General features: G+C 33.6%; 1 protein-coding gene across 9 annotated transcripts in view; it reads right to left on the reverse strand.

Moving 5' to 3' along the window:
• LOC148609929 (uncharacterized) overlaps positions 1-24305 on the reverse strand; it is a 74844-nt gene that overhangs the window by 8216 nt on the left and 42323 nt on the right. The window contains exons 5-6 of one of the 9 annotated variants that reach the window (XM_088541505.1): positions 10167-10238; positions 6159-6580 (exon numbers count right to left, since the gene is read on the reverse strand). The exons of 2 other annotated variants lie outside the window; for them this stretch is intronic. In XM_088541505.1, the coding sequence (XP_088397631.1) occupies positions 6219-6580; positions 10167-10238 (434 nt within the window). In that variant the 3' untranslated portion in view covers positions 6159-6218. Of the gene's footprint in view, positions 1-6158; positions 6581-9695; positions 10239-12544; positions 13842-16538; positions 16753-18216; positions 19241-21302; positions 21479-22348; positions 23410-24305 lie in introns of those variants that run through there. 6 more of the 9 variants (XM_088541521.1, XM_088541511.1, XM_088541506.1 and 3 more) reach the window with 6 other exon arrangements.

Below are 24305 nucleotides of genomic sequence, written 5' to 3' on the forward strand. Positions count from 1 at the left end.
CACTCCTTGCTTCATTACCCAAACCTTTTTTTTTTCAAAATTGCCCTAACTTCTCCATTCAAAAAGCATTATTACCACCTAAACGTATTATATAAGGACTTTACTTGATATGTATTAAATTATCGTTATTTTGGATTAATTCAATATTTGATCTTTGCACATTTTGCAAGGCTATATTTATATAACAATGCGTTTTATTTCTAACTCCAAATGTCCTTGTTTCATTTCCATATTATATCAATGTACCAATACTGTTGCAATGAACTTTGAAATGAAAAAAAAATATAAAAAGTAAATGTCGTGATAAGTATCGGGTTTCGGGTCTAGTAATATCACCATCAGAAAAAAAATGAAGATGCAAACATTGATTTAAAGGCAGGAAGAACGACGAAAACATACTCAGCTGCTGAATTTTGAAATTAACTATTCAGGTTCGATAAATTTTCATAAATGATAAAACACTATACTACGAAAGTACTCTTCACATGTCTTACAAAAAAAATCAGTGATGATTCAAGACAAAGCATGATTTTACGATGACTTCCAATAAGATACATTTTGTTATAATATTACAAACGGTTCTTTTTTCACATGACAATAAACAGATAACAGGTGTCTAAAAAGAAGCAGGATTATGTTTTACTTCTGGGACATCTTGTAACCCTTTAACTTCTCAGTTTTAGTGTCGTTATTGCTGCTAATATAAATGTATGTTTTCTTCCTATTCGCTTGTACGATGTATCTGTGTCCTTTAAATGATTTCGGCATTTTTGTTTTGTATCCCTTATCACGTGGTAGTGGGTCAGCTTCAAGTGCGAAAGGTTCCGGCTTAGTCCCAACCAGACTTGAAAACAAGAAGCCACTGCTTCTCCGCCATGCGTGCGGAACGATTGGTTGGCTCAGAATGTTCGAGTAGGATGACATGCCCACCTGTGTGCTATTTCGTCTGTTAGCTAGCAAAATAAAAAGATCTAGCTGTAAGTCTAGAAATGCATGGAATATTTTCAATAGGACACTACCAAAGTCAATCAATCTTATTTTTTGTTCTTTTTTTTTCTTAGAAAGCCGAAACAGAACGACTTATCATACTACATTAAGAATGTTTATAATCATTGGAAGGTACCAAATAGACTGCTTCCCGTGGCAAATAGAAATAAAATGACCAATTTCTTTATTTACCAAGTGATTCAAGAAATGAACGTCACCAGCAGTGGAAACAAAAATTTTCGAGGGAATAATGTTGTCGATATCTAAAATTGGCACAGATAATTCCGAAAAAAAAATAGTAAAAGATGTGTTTTTCACTACACACGTTGATTAGTCAAACCCTAAGTTGGCTACTGTGTTCACAATACATCGAAACATCTATGGTCACTTTGGAAGCGAGGGTTTGGTTAGTCATAAGACCTGGTTTAACCCACCATCTCAATTTTTGGATTGCCCGTACTTATTCAGGAACACGATGGCCATTTTTATTTTGCCAGTTTATTCTAAACTTTGCGAATCATGTATGTCCCACCGATTTGTGATAATAGTTCAGTAATTTTGTGAATATCTTTACAAATACTATCGGACAGGAATAATGTTTGAAATATCTCAAAATTACAAATATGATACCGAAAAAATTTACTAAATGAAAGGTTATAACAAAATCACCGAACTGATAAAATCTATGCAACAGCAAAAGGGAAAAGGCAAAAGGAAAGTCCGTATAACGCTTGACATTATTACCAGGCTAACATCCAGTAAGTTGGAATCCACCGCAATTGTTCTGGCTTGTTACAGGCAATTTTTTACATCCAACAAAATTAACAACGTAGTTCTTTTTTAGAGATGGTAACAATGCCCATTGAGGTTATCTGCTCTTTACATTCTAGGTTATACAATTTTCATGCTTGTTATCCTTATTTTACCAAGTAAGTTCTGTCTGGATATTAAATTTGTGAGATATGCCAAAATGTTTTGTTTTCAAAAACTTAGGACAAAAACGGGTCTACATAATCACAGCGTGTGCAATTATGCAGCATCCACGAATGACATCAGGGGGTTATGAGAACAAATAATTATTCTATATTGCCTTAAAAAATTAACCATATTTGAGATGAAAATCGTTGAATCAAGGAAAATACATACAGAACTAGTATATCATTGAAAATTTTAATAATGTGAACAAAACTGCTTGCCGGGATTATCTATGCAATATTCTGATAATTAACATGTACTTTAAGTATGGTTTTACAATGTGTGATAGGACAGTGGTTAGACATTCTTGATTAAATAATGTTAGTCTTTGAGAAAGGGAGAAAAGTGTATGGACATTTTGAGACTTTATAACTGATATTTTATTATGTGAACGTTTGATTAAATTAATATGTATAAGGGGTAAAACAACTATACAAAAACATGAGAACAGGTACAAAATAACTACAAATATACAATAAAATTCCAATGGGGACAACAGATAATGAAACAAATTGATATTAAAAACCCATTAAGATGACAAGGGTGCATGAGGAAAATGGTAGTGGTACAGGTTCATTTACAATTAAGAGGGTAATATCAATGAATAAATGACAAAAAAGAACTTAGAAAAGGAACTACGACTGAGATAGAGATTCAGGTTCAAGAGGGTTCGCCCTCAAGAAGGGAGTCTTCTGACTCTTGCTCTCTTCTTATTGTTTGTACGTTGCTGTTGTATCGTGATTGCTGAACAATAAAGGTACCAATCGTATGTCTGCTTATTGATCACGGCCATGGAAGATAACAGGAACAGATTTTATACTGTTATAAATTATTAAAAAGACTTAGTCCGAATCTATCTGAATCTATATCTTGCAAGCATGGATATCTAACGCGTCTTTGCGTTTGAAAGATTTTTCACAAACGACCCACACGTGTGGTCTTGAGTCCGAATGAGTTGGAAGATGTCGCATCAAATCACTGCGAACAGCGAACTTTTTTGCACAATGAGGGCATGGAATGAGATCTCCTTGTTGTCCGTGTACTTTCTTACTGTGTTTGTAGATTCCACTGTGGGTTTGGAAGGTTTTATTGCAAGATTTGCAGGAGTACTTGCCAGGCTCTGAAGAAGCGGTCGTTAAGTTAAACGATGTACGTGTTCCGGATGTTTGCGTGAATCCAACTCTTAATATATTTTCTATAATGTCTTTGTCATGGGTTTCCGTTTCTGAAATTAAAAGACAGAAATGCAACTATTAGATCTGAAGTTAAATACGCTTGTATAAGTTGCACGGACTCAACACTATAATTACACTATTTGTAACTATTGTATGAGGTTTTACGACAATGTATCATATATTTCGATTAAAATATACCTTTTTGCATATGCATTATAATTGTTTGTGAAAACCCTATATCGTTTATCCTTTATCGCATACCCTATATCACACCTCTAATTCCTATATCGCACATCCTATATCACACCCCTTCACGGACAATATTGGAAGTATAGTTAAAATATATGATATGATGAACATGTCTAAATCGGTATCAACCCTCTACCTATATCACCCAGGGGGCAAGTGGGGATATGTAGGAGTCTCGGGTTGATACAGCGTGTGATACAGATATTGACATGTCATATTCAGTATGTATAAATGTATGAAGGTATCACAATTTAATATGGTCATTTTTATTGTCAGCTAGAGAAGATAACGTCGTATTTATTTTATCTTGGATATGAAATTTTCCTATCACCTGATCAATAAACAAGGTAATGAAATTTAAACCACACCCTTTTAACCGAAATACATATTCCTACCTGAATTGAAATAAATCAATATGTGTCATTAGTGTGTTTATCTTTCTATAAAGTATAAGTTTTAGAGTAACCACATCGTTAACATACGGCGGCTAATAGTGTTATGATAAAGTTTGAATTATTTGATCTCAAACATTTTAAATGTTTGAATTTTGAAATAACAGGTACTGTGAAAGTATTACTGTTCGTTGGATAACATTTCCCGTGGTTTTTGTGGGTTTGGTAAACCACAAAATTTGGTTCCCAACAAAAAGGAGAAATTTTTTTATTCATTTGTATGATAGGATTGTCAATTTGACATTGTTCCCTAAGCCACAAAAATTGTGACCCATGAATAAGAGACGTTAACAGTATTCTGAATAAATGAAATTTTTTTTTCTTGGAATTTTTGTTTCGTAGAAAACGAAATCTTCTAGTTAATTAATTTTAATGTTTAGAAAATGTTTATTTTTAATAAATTCTTTTTATAGATTTATTAGTATATTTTGTATATAGTGAGATATAAATTTAAGAGTTTTAGTTTACAAAACTTGGATTTTACTAATTAGGCCGTTCATTATGGCTGCATTTCGAACCTGAGTAAATGATTTCAAAAATTATATTGATTTGTGGAAACAAGTAAAAGTTTTGAAGTTGCTACATGTATTACGTGAATGAATTTTCGGGCTCGGATACGAAAGCGTCTTTTCGTCCTTGACATAGCAAACTTCAAAAGAAGAACATCGTTTTAATATAGCACTTTCTCTTTGTTTTTTTACCAGTTTTTTTTCTAATTTCTAGGTGTTAAATATAATAAGATTTCCTTATTTTCGTGTTGGTTACATGAACAAGGTACGTCATATAAGATAACTAGGCAGGTAACATATTGTCTTAGAAATATATTTTCAGAATAATGTATTTAATTAATTTTACAATATTCAAGTTTATTTTACATTTTATTCTATTTACCTTTAATTATTCCTTTTCCTTGATTCACATAGCAACCTTTAAATAAAGAACATCGTTTTCATAAAGTACTTCCGCTCTGTTAATATCAAGCACCCAAACAGCCATCAGGCAAACTGAAGGGAAAAGTCCCAGCACCACAATAGTCCTCATGTAGTTGATAACAACTACATCTTTTACGTTAGGCAACATAATTATTTTTAAATAACGACTTTGGGCTATCCATATCCTAATTTGATGTGTTTCGACCGCTGATGTCTCTCTATAGGAAAACGGAATATCAGCTATTTCTAGATTTTAATGTGCCTACAGTGTTATTAATATCAAGTTCTTTTTGGTAAGATTGGATGAAGATAATATTCAATCCAAGATATGCTGACTAAGTGATACTAAAATGCATTTCAGGGTGCAGCTCGATAAGCCAATAGTTCGAGTGTAGCATTGTTGGTGTAAATGAACCTTGTGGTATAGAGATCCAAAAACTTTTACCCCTAAATCTGTAGCAGTCAAAATTCCATAACTAAAAGCACTTTTCCAATTATGATTTAGAAACTCCTATTTGTATTACTTTTCATAGAGATCCATTCACTTTTTACTCATTGTACAGTATTGTACAGGTTGAAAGAGAACAATGCTCGTTTCTATTTTTATTTTATGGGGAGGGGAACTTTCAGCTGCTAATACCGATTCAGTTCATTGCCCCCACATTCAATCTCAGTCTGACCTTTGTGATATAGAACCTCGGGGAACAAATCTCAAAGTAATAAGTTCATCATGTATAACTATTTGGGCTCCAAAATTATTTTTCACGCAGTAGGATATTTGTGGTTTATGACAAAACGCATGTCTCTACTGTTCATGTCTCTGTTGAGATTTCCAAGCAGCACTGAATTATAGTTTTCGGTCTCGCTTTTTTTGTGTAGCGTCTTATTAGTATTCAATACACTTATAGTCATCACAGTTGTCTTGGCAGTATGAATGGTACACAAATTTGGATAGGATTTTTCCTTCAATTGTTCGTAGACGAATAAAGAGCTGTTAATATTTCCTTAATCAAACTTGTGTTTCCATTTTTCAGGATTTTATCACTTTTTTGTGTCATGTTTATCAAAAACAATGTTGCAAGGAGGCCTGTCTTTCTCATTCACTGAAAAATTGATAAGGTTGTTTATGGTGTGTACTGTGGTGATAAAAATGGTGAGGGATTTTGTTCCATTTTTATTTTTAGTTTTTATTACACAGACATACAAATTGATAATGAAGCACAATCACAAAGTTATCATTTCACTTAATCTGAAAAAAACATGCACATTTCAGTTTAAACTTTAAAATTAATCATTTAACTAAAGACGAATCGTAAAACAAAGTCCTTGCAAAATTCAGTAAATTAGTTTTAGAAATAAATACAGAATTATTTCCCTGAATTACCTATGCATTATATTGCTAATTTTAATCATCTTGACAGTAATGAACAAGATGTGTCAAGCTAAAACTACATCTTGCACACATGGATATCAAGCTTGTCTTTGCGCTTGAAAGACTTTTCACATATGAGGCACACGTGTGGTCTGGAGTCCGAATGAGTTGGAAGGTGTCGCATCAAAGCACTGCGGACAGCAAATTTTTTTTCACAATAAGGGCATGATATGAGATTTCCGTATTCTCCATGTACTGTCTTATTGTGTTTGTACATCCCACCGTGCGTTTGAAAAGTTTTGTCGCAAGTTTTGCAGGAATATTTGCCATGCTCTGAAGTAAAAGCTGTCGGGTTGAACAATGCATGCGGTCCAGCTGTTTGTGTTAATGCTTCTCGAAGTGTATCAGCTATAATTTCTTCGTTTCGGTTTTCCATTTCTGAAAATAAAAGGAATGCAACGACTTTTAGTTTCCTCAGAAGATCATCTTTCTATAAAATATGGTATTACCTATGATTCTAAATTGTACTGTGTTAACGTACAAATTGCTATTATACGGCGACTGATAAATCGTAGACGTATTTTTTTTTTTTTTTAAAAAGAGAATGTCAAAATCGTTAAAACTGTAAACAGTATTTAGACAATTCCCTTAACAGTACATACACATAGTTTATGCAACCTATTTACAAGCTGAGTCTTGTAGCATGAAAGTCCCTACGATGTACTGGCTTCCAAAACTCCACAAATCACCTTATAAATATAGATCTAATTCCTCTTCAAGTCATTGCTCCACAACCAGACTTTTTATTTTACTTACTAGTGCATTCGATATCGTACAAAATCTAATTATATTTTTTGTAAAAAGTGGAATTAACTATTTTGGAGTGTTAAAAGCTCCCTTGAAAAACTTTATTAATCAATACCCATGTGGGATCTCTCGAAACTTTTGATTTTTCTACCCTATACACCATACTTCCACATAATCTAACAAGACCAAAACAATCGATTATTTTATCAAATGGTCTTTGATAAATCGGGATTTCAATATCTTTGTTCGATTTCTTTTAGATTATTTTTAGTGACGAAAAACATAAATACTACGTTACTCGGAATTCTTTTGATATCCTTACAGCACACGAAATCTTGTTAGACATTTTCGTTCGCTTTGGCGATACGATTAACCGTCAAGTTATTTGAATCTCCATGGGATCCAATTGTGCACCACTTATTGAAGACCTCTTTCTGTATTTCAGGAAATTACAATTTATGGCTAGAACAAATTAAGACCCTTGAAAATAACATTTTGTACATGTATTTGGACGATATTTCCGTTATAAACAACGAGACCTTCAATTTTATTAAGGAAAAAATCTTTATATAATCGAGATATTACTACAAGGTTTTCGATATCACAAGCTCGTGAAAACATTCACATTTTTATCAACCGATTACTGGACAAGGAACTCATTCTCAAATACAGATGTACTTGTAAACAATAGATATGTGCAGTTATTTCCTACCCTATATTTTATAACTTTTTAACCGTTAAAAAGGCTTATTCTTAAGGGATACATTACTATGATATTGTTGTCAAAATAGCATTTTTTGTATTAACATTGACTCGCTCATAGGGTGTTTTCATAGAAACTTACACACTACATCAAAAAGCAATTTTCTGCGTGAGACGGTTTGTGTCCTTATTGTGTGACTCATGATATTCCCAAACCCGAAATGAGAGGAATTGGAATTGATATTATATACGATTATGACATAATTTTTGAATGTTTAAACTGGTCTGCAACTGGTATGTCAGTTAACTGCTAGAAGTGCTGTGTTTGTTCATTTGTGTAACGTATACTCGGTTTCCTTATTTCTGATATACCATTGACTAAGACCTTTTTTTAATTGATTATTGGTGTATTTGATAGTGTAATATTTTCCCACAGTTGCCAGATTTAAATGAGGAAGGTAGTAATCACGCCACAGTACTTTAACTCTGCCGCGTTATTTGCGCCTGTCGCAAGTCAAGAATATCAGACGTGTGTATTGCTTCGTTTTCACTTTCAGTTTACTTTTATGTTGCTGGAGTATTTATGGGCTGCTATTTCGCTGTACCTGTCTACAATGGTTTTTTTGGGGGGAGGCAGCTACAGCCTGCCCTGTGGTGTGAGGATTTTCTCGTCGATCACTGAAAACCCATGGGTGGCCTTTAGCTGACATTTTTCATCTCCTGGGTTGTTGCCACTATGACATTTCTCATTATATTATAACTTTACATGGTAGCATAAACGCGTTCAATTTGTAACCGGTTGTAACGTATGACATTGAAACATTACAATATTGTTAAGTACCAAAGTTTGAAGCGTGCAAAAAAGCATGGCAGTAGTTTTTCATAGTAATGAAACATGCTTAATACTTGAAAAACGCGCTTTAGCTTCAGGCAATTTGTAAAGAATCACATTATTTATACAAAGTAACTCATATGCTTATAAATTAAAATAAAAAATCCAATACAAAAGACTCGTTCTAATTCCCCAATAAAATACAAAACAAACAAAAAAATCAAACACAATATTGTTCAAATATGTCTCTGAATCAAAATCATAAAGATGGCGATCAGTAAAAAAAAACAAATGTGCAAACGATGGAAACCCTTTGACGAGACAACACTTACAAAACTTAACACACCAAGAACAAAAATTGTACACGCAGGAAAACAGCTCTAAAAGAAACCGAGGATTAACTCAGCTTCAGGTACATACAAGACACCAATGGATCTATTCGTTTATGGTCAAGTCCAATGAAGATATAAACACTTATGGTTGTGTGTAGTCATTTTGGCATAGTAGAAATGGACATTATATTGGTGTCAGGTCATTGTAATGACCGATGAACTTTTGAAATATGTCGACCTAAATCTATAGGCACCATTTTGCTACTTGTAGTTCTCAGTAACAGAGCATACAGAAGCGTTAAATGTCTGCTAACTGGCTATATGTGTTGGATAATTTAATTTAAAATCATATAGATCGGCAGCAATGTTACTCTAAAGGATAGGATAGCAACATTGGGAAATCAAAGTCGTCGCAATTAGATATAAAATATAGTCAACAGCTTTTAAGATAAAGGTTAATATAAGAATCCATCATTAAAGTGTCATATATCACAAGTTTGTTGGGGGTAGCCTCCAAATCTAATCGAAAAAGAAACTTTATTGGTCAGTCAGATCATTGTAACGACCGGTGAAATTTGACATATCCATCTAAATCCGTGAGTAGCAAAATCTCGTCCGAGTAGTCATTTGCAATTTCTAAAAATCTAAAAGCGTGGAATGTTAATTAATGTCGATACAAACTACCTTGAAGTTGTTAAATAAACTGCAAAATCCAAGATCATACATATTTTGATAAATCGGCCTAGTGGTCGAAATTTATAGCAGCAGGAAGGTAACTACAAAAGGAGGGGCAAGTTGAAATTGGAAAATCAAGGTCGTCGCGTTTGGAATAGAGTTTATTTAAAAGCTTTCCTCTGTAGGCAATTTCGAGAAATAACGGTTCAACACTTAAAATTGTTTATTCAGAAAAAAAAACCTTAACAGAATAGTTATAGTCATATGATCCATTATACATTTAAAATGAGTGTAAGCCTGGATACTGGAAGGATGAAGTAACCCCAGATTCACTATGAATTATAATTACAAGGATGATTCATTAATGCATCTTTATGTTTGTATGATCTTCCACACAAATCACACACATGTGGTCTCTCTGACGAATGCTTTGGGAGATGTCTCTTCAGGGCGCTTTGTGTACAAAACTTATTATCACAATACGGGCAAGGTATCAAGTCCTCATCTCTTCCATGCACTGTTTTCTTGTGTTTATATAATCCTCCGCTTGACCCAAAGGTTCGACAGCACATGTCACATGCATAAGTTCTGGGCATTGGCTCATCATAGGCTTTGAAACTGGATATTTGATTCAAACGTGAAAAGGAGTTAACGTCGACCTGGCCCGAAGACGTACCTTTAGGTGTTGAACTAAGTTTGTTTGTGTCTCGCATGTCTGTGTAAATGTCAGCTGTTAGAATTCTTGTTCCTGTAATGTATAGTAAAACGATACATTTGTAAGCATTATATATAGAGAGAAGATATACGTGAGAATATTTTAATGTTGTATTCTAGTGCATTTAACGTTAAACAATATAATATCGCAAATTCAAATTTTATTACATTTTTTACAGATTTGTACTCCAATAAAACTATCATACCAATAAAGATAAATTTCATTTATTCCAAGACTGAATAGTCTTTGTTACTGGTGAAATTCACAGAAGTCATGTGCTCATTTTCCCAGCCAGCGAATCGTGCAACAATGACGGGAAATACTGAACAAAACCTGGGATATTGAACAAATATTCAGGAAGAATTATGCTGTGCCTCGTGGCGTACATTGTACAAAATTCTCCATGGCTACAAATATGAAACGGAAGTAACGTGTCAAGCTGACCAATCAAACTGCAGAATCACTAGACAAATTGTGAAACCTGGCAACTCACTTGAAAATACTTACTGCCAAACTACGAAACCGATTATTATTATTATTATAGTTACAGCAAATACACGAAACTAATTTAAAAAAGTTCTCATTTCATTTTCTTTGAATAATTTCCCATCCCATAAAAAAAGAAGCAAAATATTACATATTGTGAAAAAAAATTACGTCACCTAAAAATGGAAAAGCAAATATTGTAAGCATGTACATGTAGAAACACTATGTTTAATCTAATGATATGAAAACGCGAAGTAAATTACCAAGAAATAAATATAAACAGGGGTCCAGTAGTCAATGATCGGTTGATTAATTGATATATGTTACTGTCGTTTTTCTAACCAGGCAAGAATATTTGAAGAAGATGTAGCAATTAGCCAACAGATCATTTCAGGATGGTCCCATATTTTCATTTCAAATAAAACAAAAATGTACCTGATTGCAAGTTGAGCATCTATATTGAACATTTTTATCTGGTAAAGGTGTGCGAAATGCTAATGTTCATAAACAAATACACTTAGTTTTTTTATTATAAAAAAAGCCATAGACTAGTAATAGTGGAACAGTGATATGTTTGTACCATTCAAGAATCCGTCTTACTTAAATCGATATTTTTATTCATTAGGGGATTTCTCAGTAGTTGACCTTATTGTAACGTTGGGGCGCTTGTTGCGCTATATCTGTACCTTTTGCCGTTATGAACAGAAGAATATCGTGTTTCTAGAAAAGCAGAGGACGCTTACCCTACCGGTGCACCTGGTCCATGCTCCCAGTTTTTAGTGGAGTCCGAGTTGCTCATTTGCTTTTGTTACTTTGTATGTATGATTTTAGTTACTTTATGTTCTTTGTTGTGTATGTCTGTTTTCCTTGTCTGGTCTTTGTCCATGGATTACATTCTTTTGATTACCGCTATAACCTTGGTTCCTTTGATTACTCTTTCCTATAATGTCACCAAATTTTGTTAACTGAGGTATCATTAAGTTACCTGTTTTGTTTTATTTTGAGTATATCTGATAAACATTTTGTGGCATTTCATCAGTAACGACGATTCCAGTGAATAACCAATTTTATTATTTGTAAATATAATTCACAACTTATTGAGATTTTATCGACAGAATTTTAAGCTCAAATCAAAATTAATAGATCTTGAAAAAGCAACAAAACTGTTTCGAAAACCGGAAGTTGGTATGAACGAAGCCTAAAAGCTTACACATTGTATGCTTCTATTGATCAAGGTGAAGCTGTGCTGCGAATTTTTAAGCGTTCCCCAATAAGGTTGATGAATTTTTACAAATTCACAGAAGAGGAATGCAAACTAAAAATGCAAAATAATTTGAAGTATATGGTTTTCATCTAAAGACAGACGATAATCGACATAATAAAGTAAGTAACGACCAATACCAGTCAGAGCGCCACTTCGGTTGAGGAAGAAAAGTCCGGGCATCATGAAAATCTTGTTTCCGGCCCTTTTTGGCTCCTAATCAGAAACGTGTCAAGTCTTAGCCCTGAAATCAATCCCGACTTTCATTTTGTGGTATAATTTAATAAAAAGCAATACACTTATACATTTGTACATTATTGTACTCAAGTTAATGCCCAGGAATGAAATGTTTATAGACGAAAACGACGATAGTATGATACCATTATACAGGTACGACTGCAAATTTGTTGCGGTCGTATAACAAAGGTATTCAATAAAATGCTTCCTTCTAACAATTCTTTCTTAGCGTGTATAAGAATTCAAGAAATAATGTCATAAAAAGTGTGCATTAAGTTCAAGTACAGATTTGAGGTACTTTTCCAAAGTTAACTGTAAAATACTATATGAAAACAAAATAATACAAACTACACAATATGTCTGACGTTTTTTATTATTAAGAAAAATAATTCTACACGAACGTTTTTACAGCGATGAAACAAACTAAACTAAAGAATGTAACTAACTATATACAACAACATGTACATGTATGTAAAGTATGTACGATATATAGTGACGGACTCAAGAAACGCAACGCCGTAATAGTTATCACCTGAATCACATCAACACAATATATCAATGAATACAAAATGATTCCTCCTACAACCATTTCCACAGAGACGTCTTACAAAATTCCAAAATGTACCATTGCTTATGGAAATTTCTCGATATCTTACTTCCTTTTCTCAGGAGTGAAAACCAGTTTTTGTACATTATTTGAATAGCATTAAAGAAGGTAATTCTTCAGCCGATAAAATAAACTCAGTGACGTTTCAGGCTGGGTACGCCATAGTACATGCACATATTATTCCGCGGTTTCGGGCTTTTTACTTTTGATCTATCAATGCGCAAATTGTTTGTCCACAAAATTCTATAACCCCATTTTTATTTTGTACAACAATCCAACTTTTTCCTTCCTTTTCTGATCTACAACAACTGTTTTGAATATTTCGGCCTTTGTAGAAATAAATTTAATGCAGAATTAACAATAAGACAAAAAAAGTTACAACAACCATAGAAATGTACCCAGTTGAACATTCATTAACGACCATGAGTCACATTTATAAAATGATTTCATTCTATCGTTGCTTTTAGTGTTATTTTTTTGCAAGTCGCCAAATACGATAAGATAGGTTCTATCCGTCAGCTCTCGGTCTCAGTGATGTGCTTGCAAGGGCTAAAACGTACTTAGAAACTATTATATCCGAGTCTTTCCTTGACATTTTGCATAGCATAATTCGAAATGTCGAGTGGTACTTATCACTTCAGTTTCTTATAAGATTTGTTATCAACACCAATTATCACAATTTATATAAATACATGTGTGAGAACTAATACCAACACATTTTTTCAAATAACAAAATAGGGATGGATTTCCAAAGTCCATTAGAACATTAAGTTTTCCACTAGTACAACTATTTGATCCTCGAATATCAGACAAATTTGTGGTGTCAACAGAAAAATAATAGTCTGAATTAGTATGTATTATTTCTCTTGTGATTGCATCCGACGGACTTTGAATGAAATAGTAGGCTGAGGGACACCGAATACTTTTGATGCTTTAAGCTGGGTCATTTTCCCTTCCAGCACTGCATTCACAGCCATCTCCATGTCTATGGGACTGTATTCTTTCTTGTTGCATGATCTTCGCTGACGGGGAACTTCCGGAACATCTACAACGGAAAATATAATGGTATTAATTACACACAAGCTGGAAAGGGTGGTACTAAATAAATTGCTTAGTAGTTGAATTTTTAAATTAAATAGATGTGTTGAATTTCAAAGTAAGTGCAACATATTTCTAGTGACGAATGATACCCCTTTATCCCTTTTTGCGAACCCAAGAGTTGCATTATTCCTCCCCTTAAACGCTACGGACAATTGTCTTTTATTTTTTTTGGAGGGGGGGAGCTTACCACATTTATTAGCTCATTATCTTTAAATGATTGAAAAATGTATGATGTCCAAAATTATCAAATATCCGAATTTTCCACAAAATTTTCCGAAATTGGACACTTCTTGAAACGATCTTTCAATTTTTTAATGTCTCCGCCAACTTCACACAAAATTTTTTTGTTCGATTTTTGAAAATAACAAAATGACCCATAAAACTGAAAAATGATGAAATGGTGAAAATTATAAACCATATTAAAAAATGAATCATCTATTAAACAATACACAACACATTTTTTGTCATTTACAGAAGTACTTCAATATTTTTTCCTTGGGATCAAATATCGCCCATATCGTGTCTGGTCCTTTAGTCAAAGTCGTTTATAAATAATATTACTTAGTAAGTAAATAAAATGTACAGAAATATGCCAAGGGTTGATATTATGAGGACGCTTGACCTATCGAACAGACCCTGCTTTGTACTAGTCCGGCATGCTGAGCCGGATATTTATTGTGCTACATTGTAGCTCACGGGAGCAACAACCCACAGGTAGGCATGCCACAGTATTCTGACTCCGAGCCAACATATATGTTTATTCACTATAGATAAACAATATACCACGAAGTCTTATAAATACTGCCTGACTGCATCATTTAAAAGTCCCATAACGTATAAGCCTGTTCTAAATGTACCAGGAATATCCAGGTTTCATTATTAGTTTAACTTTCCCTTCCTAAAGAGAGAACTCACTGCCTACATTTTACTTTTCAGTTCGGTATTACCCGTTATTTCTTAATAGAGGGAGGAGAAACAGCCTCTCACAAAAAAACTAGAAAATTAGGAAAATGGTGATTGGCAGGAAAGCTCTCGAAGAACCCTTGCATATTAGAAAAAGGAAAAAAATTCGTATCACCATTGTTTTAGACAAACACATACATCTACTTTTAAACCAAGACAACCATCGTAATTCATGTATGATATGATTTGTTTCACTACATTTTTTTTCATTTTTTTTTCTTTTCATGTGTAATATTTCCCCTTTCCCATTTCTGTACAAAGAGACCAGCAAATGTGAGAAGTGGTATAATCATTCCTTCAAAACGAAAGTTAAAAAAAGCAAAGATAAAAACGGTATGAATCCAGAGAATATTAGAATAAATACGAGTTACAACATCAATGTTTTTACAATGATAAAAATCTCAAATAAGTTACCATTAGTGACATCAATCGAAAGATTAACGTTTTACTTAATAAGGAATTTGAACTGTTTATTTGAGTAATCAAATCTTCTAAGAAAAAAATAAAATACCAACAGAAACTACAATCGTATGACTTTCTAATAGTAATGTTATACTATGGTGTCATCAATACCGTATCTTCAAATTCGTAACTGTTTGTCGATTGATTTGAAAAGACATCATAGATCAAACACTAACTGCTGTAGTGTAATAGCTGTGTTCAGTCAGCTGAGCAATACAAAACACAAAAAATAAAGTAGCGGATCCAAGAGATTTCGGGGTTGGTACTAAATCCGCCCCTTTTAAAGAGTAATCAAGTGAACCAAGATTCTAGCGGAAATCAAAAGAATGCAATCCAGGAACAAAGACCAGACATAGAAAGCAAACAAACACAACAAAGAACATAAAGTAACTAAAATAATATATACAAAGTAACAAAAATAAATGAGTACTCGGACTCCACTAAAAACTAGGAGCATGGACCAGGTGCACTGGTAGGATAAGCGTCCTCTGCTTTTCTAGAAACACCCGCCGAATTGCTCATAAAAAGTCAAGTCCGGGGTAGACGAAAGAGGAAAGAAAACTATGACAGGTTGAACAAATCATTATACATGGTGCAGATGGATACACCGTAACAATCCACGAGTTCATGGTGACTACAACAAAACTTCTGTACTGATGACTTCAATCTTGTAGCAACATAACCCTGTTCCAGAACCATAATTGTAAGAAGTCTGCGCAGTTACGTCAAGCTCTGGTATAACGTATGAGTAATGATATGAAAACTCCATACGCAGGTGCTGAATGGATGTTGCCACAGCTGCATGAAAGGAAAGTTGGCAATTCTGAATGAAAAGTCATCACGTTTGTTGTAAAGTTTGATCAACAGTTTTCCTTTGCCATCGATCTCTAAGTGTAGGTCAAGTTATCAGGCTGACTTCACAGTGTCTGTATTATCCTTTATCTCATGTTCTTTGGGGGTAGATGCGATGTATAAAACCCCCGAAACTAGGATTGTTTAATGATAATACGTCACCTATAATTAAAAAACGTTATCTATGACTCATAGGACAAAAGAACCTTAAACAATTAACGAGAATGAACATGTAAGAGGTAGCTATAACAAAACAGTAACCACAATATAAGAGGTAATTATGACCACAAAAATGTCAGCTTGGTTTGAATGAAGACCGCTCATAACATTAAACATTAACCATAATGTATAGTAAGCCTATTACGTTCAACAATACACAAATGGCTAATATTACGGTCCATTTCCACCCATCTTCTTGAGGCGGCAACAAATTGTCGGCTGCGGAACACCAAAGATACGAGCAGCCTGATTTTGGGACATGCGCCCTGCCACGACTTCTTTAATAGCCTCTTCTAGTTTTTCCTGGCTGTAACAACGCCTTTCTCTCGATCTTCTCTGATAGATAGGTCTTATTTCACCTAAAATAGGATAGGATAATTATAAGACAATTGTAAAATAAAGAAGAAGCTATAATTAGGACAATACTTCCAAAGAGTGACATATCAATGTTAACTGGACAATAAAATATGACTTTAGAAGGCATATAACAAATAAGTCACAAAATATTATAATATCATGTATTTTTATATACAAGGATTTCACAAACTACTTTCTATAGTAATTTGTTATAACGTACAATTTATTCATATTACGAAAGTTTTATACATGTATAGAGGTGTAAAACCTGTTTCCTAGTATCCCATTTTAATAATAGCTGGATAAGCGTATTGGTTTAATAATTTGAAAAGTTATGCAATTATAACAATTATTACTATTACAAATTGTGTTCCATTTCATCCTTTTCCCAAATTTTTAAATCTGTCCAAAGTCAATTTGCATTTGCCTTTAAATACTACTTAAACAGAGTACTTTATGGAAATTAGATTTTGCAAAACTAGACACTTAATTTCAATTTGAATTTTCCCACCAATTTTACTTGGTTAAAATCAATCCTCTTCCTTTCTGTTTATAAATCATATAATATGAATGATATGATGAAGATTTTGACCGATAAGTGTGTCAAATGGAACATTCTAAACACATTTAAGGTTTATTGACATATCACTGAAAGAACTAACATCAAATTCCCTCAACGCTATTACTAATCATCTTTCAAGGTAAAAAAAAGTCCCTCAAATCTTCATTTGATTTGAAGAACAGATCTTAATTTCATTTTGCAGAAATAATAAAATATAATTAAGCTGAACAATTGCCAGAAACATATTTACTGGTCATATAAGAGAAACTTGATGACATAAAATGCATAATATTCAGACTATATTTTTGTGTAAAGTTCAGAAATAGACGGAAAGTTCTAGGCATAAACCAATGACATAATGTATTTTGATCCTAAAAAATCAAAAAAACCCAAAAAGTCCGTATATCTACATTTTAAGCTCCATTTACTCCATCTACATGAACAATCTTAAGAATCAATCGTGTAAGAAGGAATGGTTAGGCAAGCCATTATATCGAACAGACTGACTGCCAAAAACATACGGGAAATAAGTTAATAAATACCATATTATACGTACATATATATCATTTAAGCCACCCCGTATATTTTTTAGCTTTTGCCTATCAGCTGGATCATGCCTATCTTCATTCATGAATTCAAATTCAGAGATTTTCTTCATATAGCCAGTACATACTGCAACCGGACGTTCTTTGGCTATTGATAACATACTGGTTCAAACCCGGTCGAGATTTTTCATATAATCTGTAACTAACACGAATTTACATAACAAGAACATACTAACTAGAAGAATGTTTTTATTAAATGAAACTACAACAATAAGGAGAACAATTTTAATATGAAAACAACTTGTTTTCAGCACCTAACTGAAAGAAAAAATGTATGAATAAACTACCATATAAGTGTGTGTTGTTTTTTTTGTTTTTTTTTTGTTTTTTTTTGGTTTTGCATTTTGGTTTTTTTATTTTTGTTGTTGTTTTTTTGTTGTTGTTTTTTTTTCGCGGTGATAAAACTTTCGCTATATTCTTTGAAGACGTCGGGACGTAAAAAGTACACAAAATGTTACTCCCAAACTCCCAAAAAGCTGTACCCCTTATGAGATATTAGGGTGTTTTCTTTTTCAGAACTATAAAATAACGACGCGAAAATAAAATCGCCAATTTTAAAACTTAACCCCAAAATTTCCATGCGAGAAAAAAAAACACTTATACACATGTAGAAGCGTAAAATCATACATCCGTAATTCATACGAACAAACAATAATACTAACATAATTATGGAAATGAGTCAATTGCACACCATTTGCAAAGCCGGCAATATGTTATTAGCTTAAAGCACGATCAGTCTTTAAGCCAGATACAAGTAAAATCATAACATAGATATACATGTACATGCAAAGTCTGAACAGATATCACAACATAAAAAACTAAAGTATAGTTTATATTTTCCAAATTAAGAGTTGCACACATCACCAAATAGTAAGTATGCGCCCGTCCCAACGGTATCAAGAGTTTAGTCGGAATCAATAAAAAACCTGATGAATAAAATGGAACTTCTATCTGTGGTGAGAAAAATGAAATTTGTTTAATCATCTACATGATTTCGAGACAATGGTCAACGTGCTGAAGGTCTGACTTGTGAATGGACAGACGGACACTGCTATACCTTAATACAGTTTCTCACATACATGTAATAACATGCAAAACAGTCAACTTATTTACATCTGAAGTTTTATTTGTCAGGTTTTTTAACACTAAACGGATCGATGTGATGTTTTTCGATTGAGATTCTCGTTCCAATGGTAGATTGAGGAACACCAAACACACGTGACGCCTCTCTCTGTGACATCTTGCCAGACCTCACGGCTTCAAGGGCATACTTCAGGTTCTCGGGATTGTAAAGTCGTCTCTTCCTACCAGATGTCGGCTTAACTGGAAAAGAAACAAAAATCTTCTAAATTGCAGCATTCGTGCTGTATTTGACATTTTTATTCTATTACGACTTGTTACAAAGTTTTAAAGCATTAAGTACACATTCGCCCCGTGCAGGCCCTGGTGTTAAAAGAATAGGCCTGCAGTAGCGCTAAGCTTGTCGTAAAAGGCGACTAAATAGTGCTCAGAACCCTAGCCGGGGGCTAGGGCGCTCTGTCCACAGAGCAACTGTGATATATGCCCCAGGTGGTGGAATGGGGTACCCCTGGCTTGTTATATGCTGGGGTTGTCAGGCTATAATACGGAAAACCTGACCGCAAACCATAGTGGTGCACCGTGTGGGGAAAGATGCCACGTTCCTCGCACGTTAAAGAACCCTACTGTGGTATTCTCCCGGAGTAGGAACCATAGGGCTCCGCCACAGGAGGCTAAATCGCCCGACCCTACCCACCTCTCCCTATTTCCAGTGGAAGTCAAAATTTGTCGACCCCATTATCCTTGTGTCCCATCCCTTTTTCATTTCAGTATCATTTCATGTTCATTTTATTATCAATTTCATGTTCACCGTCTGAATATGGCTGAAATATTGCTGCTCGGACGTTAAACCCCAACAAACAAACTAACAAACAAGTACACATTCATCGTATAACCACAATATTTAATACGGTTTTTCATTATTACTTTTAAGGTGAACGATTCTGATACATTATACATGAAAGAGCATCCAACCAAGAAAGTCCGATTATCTATGTACTTATACTGTAAAGTACGGTGTATATCAGTGAAATACTGACATTAGGGTCATGTAATATATTTTGTTTATCATTTTGAATTATGTACAAAATTTATTCTTATTTGTCTTAAAGAAACAAGTTTACGGTTTTTGATGTAAAGAATTCTGCAAAGTTGATAAGACGTAATTGCATCAAAAACCATACTCTCGTTTTAAAAAAGTGGCAAAAGTAAATAATATCTCAATATATGTATATATATATATATCCATACCCAGTTTAAAACAATCTTAATAGGCAGATCAGAATAAACTTCGGGTACAGAACTTGTATACTTGGAATCAGTAGAAAAGTATATATTTGGTAAATGCATGTACATGTAGAAACCTCTATTTTTCAAACTTAATTCGTCTAAATCTTTGTACACAAACACACATACATTCGACAAGTTTTATGAAAAAGACAAGTGACTCAAGTGACAGAATAAGTTTGACAAGCAGAAAGATTGGACAGGTCGCACTAAATAACGCCACTTTTAGTGGATGCACAACATGTTCATGAATACATGTGATTCTATAGTCAACATGTTATAATGCGACAAAACATTCTTGTCGCTCAATCCAATGACATGCCAAAAAATCTAACGTTACAACGCACCATAAAGGTCCTTATGGAAACTTAAAACTCTCACAAACCTGTGCAGTTTCAAGATATCCATGCCTGTAGTTTCAAAGCATTTGGTCAATAAAAATCGACTTATTAGAACCTAAAAGAGCCATCTTCATTAATCAAATCAATTGTTGTATACTTTTTACCATTTCAACCAAATACTTTCTGAGGAATTAATCTTGAGAATAATCAAAACATGAGTGTCCGTGCACTTTGTGAGCTAAGATAAAACAGCCAATGTGAAATTAAAAAAAAATGTTTTAAAATAAAGCATATGCATGCAAAAATCATTACACAACCAAAAGTGCCACACATAAAAATCATACATGTACAAAGAGCAATATACGATTATCATATTAATTGAGCGTGATATGATTACATGTAACACGTGTTTCAGGTTTAATGTGATTATCATTTGACAATCATATGTTTTTTTCCAAAAAAAAAAGTGATAATCATATGTTAGCAATGCCAATATTTTCATATGAGAATTAAATGATAATTAAATGACTATATCATATGTTTTAAATTTATCACATGATTATCATAAGATTTCAATATGATTATCATATGAACCAGGCAACATACGATTACAGCATGCAACATAAATATGTGGTATTTTTGGCTGCACACATCGGCAAAAATATTTTGAAGATGATCACCCTTATTCTTTTGATCTGTGATTTTATAACATTAATTGGTAAACCGAATTTTATCGCTGCTTCTGCCAGTGTACTCATCTCATTCATAACAGCTAATGCAGCCTTTTGTTTTCTGAAGTGATCCCAGCGGCGTTTCATTCTTGTTTTTGAGTCTCTGAAGGTAAGAATTTCTACAGCTACAAAAGAAAAATAAACCTGTATTGTTGAATTATTACTCAACAACAACAACAAGGCCACTTTATTACCAATTACCACAAATTTTAGGTTGATTTTCCAGTAAATGTGAATCCAAAATGAAGTTCCCTCGTGTGGTTATCATGTAAACTGACCATTTGAATCCCTGTGGTGTCGTTGCATATTTGACATATTCACCATATCCATTCTCCGTATAAACGTATTTAGCAAAGAATGTGAAATACATCAGCAACATGAGTGCAAATCTGTATAGTCAGTTGATTTACTATCATTACGAACAGCAAAGGAAGATTTTTTGCAAATTATCTTATAACATACTTAAAGCTCGATGTCACATTTTGTCGATCGTGTAACCTAAACTTGCATATTGTTGATCCATGGCATAAATACAGCAAATAAAGTAACAAACCAAACTTCAACAAAAACATAACAAAACAAAACAAAAATGGTTGGTAAGATTGCATGCTATAGATTTTAGTAGAAATAAAATGGTAGTGCCAATCTCCGGAAAGTGTGTGGCTACAGATTAAATTTGATTTACTTTATCAAAATCATTAAACAAAAAAATCGATAATCATAAGTTTCATTTTGTACCATACAACGAGTACGCGTACAGACAGTCGGGCAGCTGTATCTTATACTCCCTCAGTCAACAGACGGGGTCGTATTAAAGAGAAGATACGTCTACTACGACGAACACTTTTTTTAAATAAAAAACTGAGTATGTTTAAGTCCTTTTTTAGACGTGGTGAAGAGTAAAAAAACAGAAAAGGTCATCAGTATGTAATCTGTTACGGCTCTGTTAGTTTATTTTGCTGTAAGGACATTTAATATTTTTTTTTAATTTTTCATTTTGTTTTTGCTGTTTTTTTTTTACATTATTTTCTATTAGTTTACAATTTCTGTGATTTAAGGCCCACGGTGAATTAGGTAATAGAGAAATGGACATGTACACATATTTATTTGAATCAAAGTTATATTTTACAATAATGCAAATATTACATACATACAAGAAAACAAAAAAAAATAATTCTAAACTTATACATGTATTACCAGTTGGGGTACATAAAAAATGTACATATTCCCAATAAATGAGAATTTCAGTCGGTTATTGGCATACCAAACCCTTCTTTGGTTTTGTGCACAGCACTTTAAGCGAAGGTGCTATAACATTTATTCTGACAATAACACTACATCAAAGGAGTCAATGCAATTTTATAGGTCCTAAAGTTTGGGAGACATAATAATTAAGAAAAACAACTATTTTCAAAATGGTAACTGTACATAACTGAATAGAATATGTGATGCTGTATATATCTGAATACAGTATGCTATGATGTATTTTAAAAACTATAACAATATCATATCAAAAGATGGAATCGACCTCTGTGGGACCTGCATTCAATACACTTTGGCGACACATTTTTTAAGAAATTCTAATGGTACCATACCTGCAAAATATCTAAATTCTACTACATCAAAGACAAAACTATACACAGTTTAAGTTTGGACAAATTTCGTTATATTTAAAAGCAAAATAGCACAAAAGACTACAAGGTCAAAACCTAAGGGAAAACGTTATAGCCAAAAGACGGTTTGGGATGAGCGGACGAACTCTATGAACGGTGTGCAGTTTCATTGATAAAAGTAAACCAGTTTACATATTTAAACATGCGTAGATACAGAACATTATATTATTTTAAGTTTGTCCAGTTAAAAGGAGGGAGAAGTGGACCAGCCATTCCCATTTTGGAAATTTTTGTAGAAATGGTAGACTGAGGAACTCCATAGGTCTGTGCAGCTTTAGTCTGAGATAAACGACCAGCTAGGACGTCCATGACCGCTTTCTCTAAATTTTCTTTCTTGTATTCACGAGGTTTCTTCCGTCTTGACCAAGACAGAGGAATGTGGTCTGAAAAAAAATAATGCAAAATTTAAATTCAAGTTTATTTCACGAATACAAATTACTTAAAGCAAGACTAGGTTGATACATATATGCACTATGTATGTACGTGTACCAATGTTAATACTGCACATCTAGTACGTAATAGTATTCAAATCAAGTACGGTTTTTTATGTAAGCTTTCAATTGGGGGTAATTAATTTTGTTTGTACGTTTTGAAGTTATTGCTGTCTTGTTTGTTGTTAAGATAGTATAAATCATTTTCATTGTTACTTTCTGCTCTTATTATGCCCATTACATGTAATTGTTGACGCAAAAAAAAATCAGAGAAAGAATATACTTGTCATTACAGAGTCAATTCAACAAATACTAACGTTTGTTATCGTTTCTCGAAGAATTGTAATAAAAATATTCATAGCACTTAATCAACTTTGTAAAGTTGAAAATCACAAGTAAAATGGATCATGTTTATGTAAAAACTAGCGGTGTTGTGCAACGCCCTCCCCCCCCCCATTTCGACCCCCGTAAATATCGAATGTATTGGATCATGACTAACTCGTTTCTGTCACGGTACGGTAATAACGGAATCTTTACCAAGTAAGCTTAAAGAACTGATACTCATCAAGGCAGGGTGAACAGGTGGTGGGGGTACGTGGGTTCAGAGGACGAGAATCGGTGGTTGAAAGGTTGGGGAACGGTGGTTAAAGGGGTGGTGAACAGAGAGTAAAAATACAGGAAATGGTGATTATGGTGGGGAACATAAAAGGGGCCAGGAGGGTGTGGGGCGTTGGTCTAGGGGAGGGAAGTGGAGATGAAGTATCCCTGTCCACCCCTAAATCATTATAAAGGTGGAAAATCCTCCAGCAATTATTTTACAACAACTACGATACTGCAGACAGGCAAGT

This window comes from Perna viridis, chromosome 8, assembly GCF_037379345.1.
Source record: "Perna viridis isolate PV_CMFRI_1.1 ecotype Kerala chromosome 8, ASM3737934v1, whole genome shotgun sequence".
In the NCBI taxonomy this organism is placed as follows: domain Eukaryota; kingdom Metazoa; phylum Mollusca; class Bivalvia; order Mytilida; family Mytilidae; genus Perna; species Perna viridis.